This window comes from Sinocyclocheilus rhinocerous, unplaced genomic scaffold, assembly GCF_001515625.1.
Source record: "Sinocyclocheilus rhinocerous isolate Xijiao unplaced genomic scaffold, SAMN03320098_v1.1 scaffold24, whole genome shotgun sequence".
NCBI lineage: Eukaryota > Metazoa > Chordata > Actinopteri > Cypriniformes > Cyprinidae > Sinocyclocheilus > Sinocyclocheilus rhinocerous.
This window is the reverse complement of record NW_015647124.1, coordinates 2301868-2312923: the sequence shown is the minus strand read 5'-3', so window position 1 is coordinate 2312923 and position 11056 is coordinate 2301868. Positions and strand designations below refer to the sequence as shown.

Sequence of the window (11056 nt, the reverse complement as noted above, 5' to 3'; positions counted from 1 at the left end):
GCACGCCCAAAGACAGTTGGACATAGTGGTGTATTAGAGGTAAAAAATTATATGAATAATGTTCGGTTTCTGGCACAAACCGATCGTTTCGTGTCTTAGGACGTCAATGTGTCGTCACGAGCCGCAGGGTTTAATTTGGTTTTGTTTGTGTATGTTTTTTTTACTCTCAAAACCGTGATTCCCATCCACTTACATTATAAGACTGACAGACTGCAACGGTTTGAGTTAAAAATCTTCGTTTGTGTTCTACTGAAGAAACAAAGTCACCTACATCTTGGATGCCCTGGGGGTAAGCAGATAAACATCACATTTTCATTTTAGGGTGAACTATCCCTTTAAGTATCGTAAGATTATTTGCTTCTAACTAAACCTGGGTGAAATGTTGAATATTCCTAATATGTATGCATTTTGTGCACTTTACTGTGCACTTTGTGCTTGATCATCTATGTTTCATGAGTATTAAAGCATTAAGACAGATATGCTTTAATATCTCTGATTTAAGCTTCAATAGCAAAAAGGCTGTTGAAGTCAGAAAGATCCAATTCTGTGGATTTGTTCATAACTGCCGGTTTTGAATCATTTCAATCAATTCATTCTTTGTAGCATTTTCACCTAGTTAACATCTTACAATAAACTATTATACTGGTGCATATAAATGAAAATATGTTTTTTTAAATCTTTCTTGTGTTCATTTAGTGAAAGACGAGAAAAAAATATATGCCTTGATCATTTTTAACAATCCTGAATCTACTTGGTAAACATTCTGTCTGGTAGAAATTATGGTTCCTCTGCAATAAAGACAGAAATATCTAGATTTATATTCAATTTCATTCAAATGTTCACAAATATCAGCACTATTTGCAATGGTAAACGAATGTTGCATTATTACTGCCAAATATATAAATAAAATACAATAAAACTTGCATTTAATTTTTTTTAAATGTTATATTGTAATTCTTTTTTATAGTTTAAAATGTTATTAAATTCAAATTAAAATGTATTTTATATTTGTATTAATTAATATATTAATATAATATTTTACTATATATATTTTAATTAATTGTTTTTCTTTCATATTTGATTAAACGGCATCAAAACAATGCGGAAATTTTGTATCCATCAAAGGTGATGGAAATCAAGGGCTTGTTTTACAAGAATGCATCTTCAGGAACCAATTAGAAACCCTGAGCTGAATTTAATGCCTGTAATCAACAGAAGTATCGTACCATTCTAGTAAAATCAGCAGCGAAAGTCACTCCTTTAGTCGGCCGTGAACCTTCCTGGGAACTGCTGCTACTGTTACCGCTCAGGGAATTTTTCCTCATGATCCCTGTGGAACAATCGCAGTAAAGAACGATATTAAACATTTCATTCGGTCATTTGCCATTTTCATTTAATTAAAACATTGCGTATTAGGTTAACATTACTTAACTTGATTAGTTAGCATGAACTAACAATGAAAGATACTTCTTAAGAATTTTAGAGACATGTTTGATGCATTTTATGCTTGTTAGTTCCAAATCCTTTACTTCTAAGCTGCTATGCACGTATGGATGCTCCCTTAAAAGGCAGCTGCCCGTGTAGGTGGCAAACAGCAAGGCAGCCCACTAAGTTTTGATATGATTCAAATCTGGAAACATAAACCTCGGTTTAACCTGTTAAAGGCAGAATGTCGACTCTCTGGAGGCTGTTTCTGCGAGACGACGGGACGTTTCCTCCTTTAGACAGTCGGCGTTGGCGGCTGGAGAGCATTGCGGCTGGAAATACGATACAGGGGGGAGGGACCTTCCCCATTCTGGCGTACAGTTCCTCTATCTCCTGCTTCTGCACCGCCTGCAGAGACTGAACCTCACACAGATGCCTGAGAGGGAGAAAATGAGGATTTAGAGCAGGGTTGCCAGGTCTGCCAAACAAAACTAGCCCAATTGACCCTATCGACTTGATACAACTATTCATTAGATCATTCAATGCATTATAAGGCGCATTACGAAAAACATAATTAATGCATTAAAATACTTTTTTATTGCATTATAAATAAACACTACAAGTAAAGTGCTACAGAACTATTTTTTCTTAGTTATAATAATCTAAAGAACCTCTTGTGGAATATAGAAAGGTTCCATGGATGTTAAAGGTTCTTCATGGAACCACAGATGCCAATGGAGAAGCTTTATTTTTAAGAGTGCAGATGAGTTATAAAAGTCTCTTACTTCTCCCTCAGCTCCTGTAGCTCCCCCCACATCTCTTCATCCTCGCTCTCTGATTCGTCGCTGCTCAGGTAGGAGGAGCTGCGCGTGTGGCTCATCCAGAGGTTGTGGAGAGGAGTGGCATACGGAGGGCTTCCCGTGTTTCCATCCCACACTCTTCTGTCTGTATCCATGGCCACAGAAAACCCGCTGTCCACCGACGTTCCCATGAGAGTCGGGCTGCAATCCACTCTGCGTCCCTTCTTCCTCCTGTACTTCTTATCCACAGGGGTCTCTTCACCATCATCAACATCCTGCTCTTGCTCATCAATCTGTCCCTCTCGGTCTTCTTTTTGATTGTTCTCCGTCTCGGGCTGGTCAGCAGAACTCAATAAATAACGCGGAGCCTCGCAGGAAGGAAGAATGGAGAGGTTTTGATCCGGTGACCTGATGTGATTATCCGGAGGGACGACAGGTGGAGTTTCAGTGGGTGTGTTTTCACTGTCTGTGTGTCTGGCCGGAGCAGGAATCTCTTTGCTGGGGGAAACTTGAAAACGGCCCACAGTTACAGTAGGCTTTGGCTCTGTGAGAGAGAAAGAGAGATAGGAAAGGTGGAAAAAGATGTAAAAGACTGCAAACACACTTGCAAATCCCCTCAAGCATGATAATGACAATGCAGAATTATGTTATACTGTTGTCACATGACCTCATCACATTGCGTTTGAGGGACATACAGTTATCATCCTGAAAATTAAATGCTTAATTTTGCCTTTTTAACCCTCTGGTGGTCTTCAGCCATTTTACATTGGGAATTTTTAATTTCGTATTTATTTATTTTACTTAACCAGAATGGTACAAACTCACACACACAAAAATCTTATATATATATATATATATATATATATATCAATGGGGTAGTCGTGGCCTAAAGTTAGAGAGCAGAATATATAATAATTTGATTGAAAATAAAATAAAATAATATAAAACAAAATAATACAATAAATAAACAAACATTATTATAATTTAATTAATTAATTAATTAATTAAATTATTAATATATATAATTATATAACTGACTGTTTTAATTGAACATTATAAAACATTTTAAATGCATATTTGTATTATTTTATATAGAAATAAATGGAGCATAATTTAGAGGTTATGAAATCCCCTCAAAATACAAGATATTAAAGAATCAATGCTACTGAAACAAAATATAGTGCATTCATTAAACTAAAAAAAATCTAAAGGAAAAATACTTATTATCTTCGGTTTTCTGTAAAAATGAACTATTTCTGTGAGTCAAAGCTGAATTTTCAGCATCATTACTCCAGTCTTCAGTCTTCTTTTATCAAATAAATAAATACTGACCCATATAATTACAAACTTTTGAATGGTATTGTTACAAAAGATTTCTATTTTAAATAAACGCTGTTCCTTTTTTAACTTTTCTACTTCACAATGTTACTGTTTTTTCTGTATTTTTGATCAAATAAATGCAGGCTTGTGGAGCATAAGAGGCTTTTATTTTTAAGTAATTTGTTACTATTAAGTAATTATTAAGTCATTTATTCAGTAATTTATTCACAGTTCCTAAATACCACTTCAGTGCTTTGATCATTTTTTTCCTAGCTGGGCACCAATATTCACTACAGATATTTTCATGTTATTAATATTAATAAATATGATACTATGTATTGCATTGCTACCTTAAATGTGCACTATATACACAAATCAAGTGGACGTGAAAGAGACATTTCTAGCTGAAACTGAAATGAAGTGTTATGTTAGAGCAGTAATGTATTTTTTTAAATATTAAAAATGCTCTAGGGGTTTTTTTTTTTTTTACTTTGAATTCAAACTTTTTTGCTTGGACTTTTGTAGCTATTTTGCTAATCAGCTCTCGACGCAATGTCATTCATTGTATGCGCTCTTTTAAACTCGTAATAAACCGGTGAATGATCTATCCGGAAATGACGCTGATCGACAGATATTAAGAATACATTGCAATCACTCTAAAATAGATGATGACAACTCACAAACCTGCATTAGGAGCTGGACTTCTTTGCATGCATATTTAGCGTTTTTCTTCGCAGCAGCTGAAGGATGTGTTTAGTACGACAAACATTCAGAAGGCGGGACCCGTTTTGAAACGGCATCATTAATTGGTTTAATTGCAGGTGAGTGACAGTTCAACTACATCCAATGAACAATGAGACCGTATTTTGCTGCCTGTCTGGACTGGTGAACTGGCGTATAGGAATGTTATGGTTATGGAGGCCCCGCCTCAAAGCCCGAGGCCCTAGGCAATCTCTGCCTATAGGTAGCGTAGTCCGACAGGCATATTTAATAGGTGTCGACAAACCCTTTAACCATTAAACATTATAAAACCATATTATGTAAGAAGAAAGCCCTCAGTGTAGCAGGACGTGTGTAACTGTAAGGTTGCATAAGTGTGTGTAAAAGTGTCGGGGTGTTTGTGTTTTGGGGTCAGTATCTTACCAGATGGTGATGAGATTTCTTGGCACTGGGATGCTCTGGTAGTCTCTAGCGTGGCCAGGGGGGACGATGATCTAGGACTGGATGACGAAACCTTGGAGAGAACGCAAGAGCATTTTATTCAGGCATACTTCCACATCTGGGTTTCATAACCGAGGATGAGCACATTCAAAGGTACATTAGCAATGTTAGCTGTTGACATTCAGTCATATAAATCATGCTCAGAACAATTGCCAACATTATGGAAACAAACACAGTCATAACACGGCAAAGCTAAAGATTTAGCAGCGTTTACTGCAAACCGAGCCACTGAAAACACTGGATCATGCATGACTCGGAAACATGCAGCGATTTTTTGCCTTTGCGATTTTATTTCTGTTTATTTTGCAGCTCTAAAAACAAATGTACAGACTGGCATAAAATGAGGCTTACTCTGCTATCTGGACTCGCTCGTGAGGAAGACGAGCGTCCGGATGAAGACCCGGGGCTGCTCCGCTGCTCCAGTAAGTGTCTGGGGAAAGCGGGTCTGTATCCGTGAGGATAATCCTTGGAGGATTCCTGTGTGTACAGCGTTCCTTCTTGAGGAACTGTGGACGCTGTCTGCTGGCTGGATGTGGAGACGCCGCTGGGTGAAGCAGATGTTGGAGTAGCTCGGGAAGGAGACGACATCACAGTGTCCCGAAACTGGGAACCCAAGGTCTGGTAATACTCGGCCATCCCTTGGTTGTACGCCACCTCCGCCGGTACAGATGGAGGATACTGGGGCGCGTACATCGTGGGATAACCGGGCTGATAACCGGGCATGGCCTGTACCAGACTCGGCGTGGGCATGAACGAATGTGCCATGCTCATGGCCATAGACAGCACATTTGCCAGGGAAAACAGCGGTTGAGTGTGAGGAGGCCACATGGCCGGCGTGTGAGTGGGAGGGGGAGACATCAGGTTGACGTCGGAAACAGGACTTGAGACATCCGAGCTGAAGGGACTCGGGGAGCCCGGGATGGATGAAGGGGACGAGAGGGAGTATGACGGACTGCTGTGTATGTGGGATAGGGGAGTGTGGGCGGGTTTGGGGGAGGCTGGGTGAGGCGGGTACGGGAAGGGGAAGTGGGTGGCAGTGTTCATGTATGAGGGTATGTACTGCTGCATGTGAGGTAGTTTGGAATGAGGCATTCTGGGATCAGGAGGATAGACTGAAGCTGATGGGACGTGATGAGGATGAGGAGAACCTGGGAAATGACAAAAAACATAAGTCACAAGGGTAGTTTAGAGTGAGATTTGTACATAAAGTTGTATAAAAAAAAACATGCAGCTGTGTGACGAGGATATTATAGTAACTAAAACCATGAAAATCTGTTTTTTTTTTACTTGAAATAAATTTCAGCTAGTTGTCAAGGCAACATTTCTCAAGTTCATTTTGACTTAATGTATAACAACAAAAATAAAACTGAAATAAAAATTAATAAAAACGATTTAGACATTTTTTGAGTTACATGACAAAGTTAATATTAGCGATGCCTATGTGAGCACAACTACACTCACAGCTTGCAAACAAAACCAATTCATAAACATCTGAAAGGTTGTTCACTATACACTATGCATCTATAAGTTTATATACAAAGCATTTAAAATATGCTGGAAAGATCTGACACAAACCTACTTTGGATGTACGCCTAGCTAGAAGGCTCTCCAGAAAACAACAAACGCTACCGTTGCAACTGATTTAATCACACTCATTCATAAGCAATAACCGAACCTTGATTGCAATACTCGTGTGAATACAGGCAATGATAAATGACCGTAACTGGTTCCTCCCGCTTTGTGCGAGCCTAAGCAAACAGGATGAGATGTCACCCTCGCTCTATTTCACACACCTATGGGCTTGTCCCATCATCTCTCATTGTGCATCCGTCAATGCTAAAGTGAAAGGCCTCAACACAATAAACCTTTCACACAGTGCCATCTCCATGGCAATACACAAAGTGTTGTCTAACACTGTATCTGATGGGTCCATTACGTCAACAGCCCCAGTGAACGATCGATGAAGCCAGCGAGTCTGACATTAAGGAAAATAAAAACCAGCTGTGCATTGGCTTGTAAAGCTCCCATTGTAACGGATGCTGCTGGTAATTTTTGTCGGATGAAGATAATTGCTGTAGACATCATAACAGTGGCTCTTGGTTATATCTGGATATTCTTTTTCGAAAAAATTGAACAAGCAAGATGCATCATGGAGGCACGGAGCCAGAAGGCAGCAGAACAAAATGTTCTGTGGGAGGGACAGAAAAGCACCAGCAGCGGTGGAGAGACTTCAGCGGGCGGGGGTCTGGCAGGATTTGTGGGTCTTGGTATTTAATTTACGACAGAGCTCCCCGATGGGGAGAGCAGAAGAGCTTACAAACAGATGTGGGGAGCAGAAGTTGCACTTCAAATGTCATTATCTGTCACTTTGATGAACTGGGTTGTAAACGTTCCATGTCTTTTTTTCTGCCATTCCCAAAATGTATATGCAATTGACTACAACACTGTAGCTAAAACAGTAGGCCATGGGTTTGATTCTCAGGGAATGCATGAACTGATCAAATGTATACCTTCAATGCAGGATAATAGCATCTGCCAAACGCATAAAAGTAAGTGCAATTCCATTTCTGTAGGTAGATCTTGTCTTGATATAGCCAATATTAACATATTCAATAATAAAAATGACAATATCGTTCCGATTCTTTGAGAATTAGTAAGTCACACCACAACTATAACGCTAACGACAAAGAGAAACAATATCATTGGAATCTCTTTCAGAACAATTTTTTTCCAGCCGGTGAATGACAGAAACATTGACAGCCAATCAGAATCCATCTGACTTTAAAGCGCTCTAGCATTTAAAGTGGCAGACGACAAAACTGCAGCAAGCTTATAATAAACAGAACTATATCGTCCACTGGTGTGAATGCTGTTATCGTTATAGCTATCGTTACAGTTATCGTTCTTGGTATGAACGGGTCTTAATTTGGGTAAAACTATTGTATTATCTTCAATAAGCTCAATATGCTAATGCGGTCACAACAGCTTTTTGATTTCATTCAAAAACTCAAAATGTTAAATAATTGCATTTGAAATCAATTTTATTTTACCATGTCATTGTTCAGTCAAATAATGTAATATTTAGCGTTTTTTCACGTTACGCTGATTTCACAGGAAATTCAGTTGCATAAGCTTGTTTACTCTTGTAGTCCAAGTAGTAAGTTCTTGTTTTGTTTTGTTTTATTCTGCTTTCACAATAGGAAAAATATATCTATAAAAGCTTATTTCTGCCACAGAATAAAAAAATACAAAATTATTTGCAACTTTTTATCTCATAATTCTGAGTTCACATATAATTCAGACTTTTTTCTTTCATTTTAAAAAAATAGTCAGAATTGCAAGATATAAACTCAGAATTGTGAGGGGAAAAAAAATCAAAATTGTGAGATAAAAAGCCGCAATTACCTTTTTTATTGTTTCATTTTAGCCGAAATAAGCTTCCATAGATAACCGATGGGGTTTTACGATCATTTAGTAAACGGTATCAAATTAGTTACTCCAATAGAATACACAAAATCATTTTCATTCATCTTCTCAAATCCTCACTTCCACCTCTCTCCATCTCTATTTTTGACCTGATGCTCTAAAACTTTAAAAACTTCTTATCACTATTCATACTCTCTTAAAAATAAAGGTCATTTATGGGCATCTGTGGTTCCAACCTTTAACATCCACAGAACCTTTCCATTCACAAAAGGTTCTTTTATAGTGGAAAAAGGTTCTTTAGATTAACCCAAAAATGGTTCTTCTATGGCGTAAAAAAAAAAAAAAAAAAACTTTTTTTTTTTAAAGGGATAGTTCACCCAAAAATGAAAATTACCCCATGATTTACTCACCCTTAAATATGGATATTTTTCTGACACAAATGCATAAATTTGCTTCAGAAGGCCTTTATTAACCCCTGGAGCCAAGTGGGGCACTTTTTATGATGGATTGATGCACTTTATTTAGCTTCAAAATCTCAACCACCATTCACTGCCATTATAAAACTTGGAAGAGCCAGGACATTTTTTAATATAGCTCTGATTGTCTTCGTCTGAAAGAAGAAAGTCATACTCCCCTAGGATGGCTTGAGGGTGAGTAAATCATGGGCTAATTTTTATTTTTGGGTGAACTATCCCTTTTGAGTAACTGTGGGGGCGTTGTTAAAGTACGGAGTCATAACAGACCAGATGCCGTATTGTTTATCTGTCAAAATGACGTCTGTTGATGTTTTAAATGTTGTTTAGGTTAACACAACTTTCATTATTTTTTGGAACCGTGAAGACAGCATTCACAGCCCACAAACAAGTTGCCTTCAGCTAAAGCAATTACCCAAGAGTCCCATGAGCAAGGCGGATACAAACTGCATCTTTGAGTTACTATATATGCAGAAGGCGCCGGCTACAGCCTGATGACATTTAGAGAGCGGCCAGCTTTCATTCCCACTCACAGGAATAAAGCAGAGTTACACTGGAGAGAAGTGGTCACTTACCTGGGGCATTATGGAAAGACTGTGAACGTAAGAGTGGACGTGTGGATGAGGTAATGTCTCCAGCGGCTCCCGGAGGAGAGGCTCTTGCCCCGGCGCCCAGACCAAACTCTGCTGGAAAACCCACATGTATATGCGTGAAAAAGGTGCTGGATTGAAAGCGCTTGAAAGAGTTACTTCATTTTGGCATCATCAATACTCAATGGCAAAGTTTATGTAAGCTTACCTGGTAGTGAGGAAGAGGAATGAGCTTGTGCCAGACTGTGAAGGTTTGGCTGTAAGGAAAAACAGTGCGTTTTATATTATAAATGTCCTTTCAAATCCTGTTTTATAGAGGCTTCATTTACAGTGGGGGACAGTGGGAGAATGTTTTTGAAAGATGTGTCTGATGCTCATCAAGGGTGCATTTATTTTTATGAAAAATACAGTAAAAAAATTAATATTGTTTATACTGTTTTCTTTTTTTTATCAGACCTATTCTAATCTTTTGACCTGTTTAAAGGGATAGTTCACCCAAGAATGAAACTTACCCCATGATTTACTCACCCTCAAGCCATCCTAGGTGTATATGACTTTCTTCTTTCAGATGAAGATAATCAGAGTTATATTAAAAAAATTCCTGGCTCTTCCAAGCTCTATAATGGCAGTGAATGGGTGGTTGAGATTTTGAAGCAAAATAAAGTGCATCCATCCATCAATTAAAGCATTTTAATTTGCTTCAAAATCTCAACCACCATTCATTGCCATTATAAAACTTGGAAAAGCCAGAAATTTGTTTTTTAATATGTATTCATCTGAAAGAAGAAAGTCATATACACCTAGGATGGCTTGAGGGTGCGTAAATCATGGGGTAATTTTCATTTTTGGGTGAAGTATCCCTTTAAATGAAATTAAATTTAATGTAAAAAACAACTTAATCCAGTATAACCTGTATTCTGTCATTAATATAACATTGCACAATCTTGTCATTTATTTCATTACTGCACAACATTCAAATTTTAAACGCATGGTATTGAGAACTGAAAGTTTTGAAGCCTGCAGAGGCTAACTGGGAGTAACAGTGACTTCAGACTGTGGTTTATTTATTAGTGTAATATTCTTTAATGACAGAGTGCTTAAGTTTAATTAAGGTTAAGAGCAGTTGATGTCTGATCGCTGAATCTCTAATGAGCTCCTTCACAGCTCGCTCTACTTCAGCCATACACACAGTCATTCTGCATACTATTTATGCCACAATTAACATGACAATCACTCTCTATGGACGAAACAGCTCATACACACATATGCCACTTCTTCTGCATAAACTCCACAGCTGTGCCGCTTATTGAAAAGGAGGCCTGTGGTTTGGGTACAAGGGTTACATTCTGTCATATCCTCCGCCTTTACACTTTGAGCATCTTGAGTGAACGACGCAGGAGACTTCAGAGACGAGCATTAGGACGCCTGCAGGGAGGAGGTCTGGGATGCAGCTACTCTCGCACGGCTGGTTGTAATCAGGACCTGGTCTGCATCCAGCAGCCCGCTCTTGAGTGGAGGTTACGCAACCCCCAGGGTACCACGCATGAGTGTGTGGGTGTGTGTACCTCCATTATTCTGTTATAGATCTCTAAATCCAAATAAAACTGCCATTGTTTTGCTTCTCTGTACTAATTAAGACATATCTGCAGATCAGTTGACTGGCAGGCTGGAGTAAACGGAGACTGTGTTTTGTTCTGCAGAGTTTGGACACAACATGAAGATTTCATCGCAAAGAACTGCAAAAAATACCACAGTGTTCATTACTGTATCTCACATAGGCCTATATGATATATATATATAT

General features: G+C 38.4%; 2 protein-coding genes across 3 annotated transcripts in view; both read right to left on the bottom strand.

Moving 5' to 3' along the window:
• LOC107708982 (serine/threonine-protein kinase WNK4-like) overlaps nt 1-9628 on the bottom strand; it is a 10964-nt gene extending 1336 nt beyond the window's left edge. Inside the window, exons 1-7 of one of the 2 annotated variants that reach the window (XM_016513365.1) lie at nt 9464-9628; nt 9241-9351; nt 5118-5914; nt 4689-4779; nt 2211-2769; nt 1656-1861; nt 1227-1330 (exon numbers count right to left, since the gene is read on the bottom strand). In XM_016513365.1, the coding sequence (XP_016368851.1) occupies nt 1227-1330; nt 1656-1861; nt 2211-2769; nt 4689-4779; nt 5118-5858 (1701 nt within the window). In that variant the 5' untranslated portion in view covers nt 5859-5914; nt 9241-9351; nt 9464-9628. The remainder of the gene's footprint in view (nt 1-1226; nt 1331-1655; nt 1862-2210; nt 2770-4688; nt 4780-5117; nt 5915-9240; nt 9352-9463) is intronic. The other variant, XM_016513366.1, reaches the window with a different exon arrangement.
• Nucleotides 5866-11056, bottom strand: part of wnk4a (WNK lysine deficient protein kinase 4a) — a 59568-nt gene continuing 54377 nt past the window's right edge. Inside the window, exons 16-19 of the mRNA XM_016513257.1 lie at nt 9464-9512; nt 9241-9386; nt 6703-6838; nt 5866-5914 (exon numbers count right to left, since the gene is read on the bottom strand). Of these exons, the coding sequence (XP_016368743.1) occupies nt 5866-5914; nt 6703-6838; nt 9241-9386; nt 9464-9512 (380 nt within the window). The remainder of the gene's footprint in view (nt 5915-6702; nt 6839-9240; nt 9387-9463; nt 9513-11056) is intronic.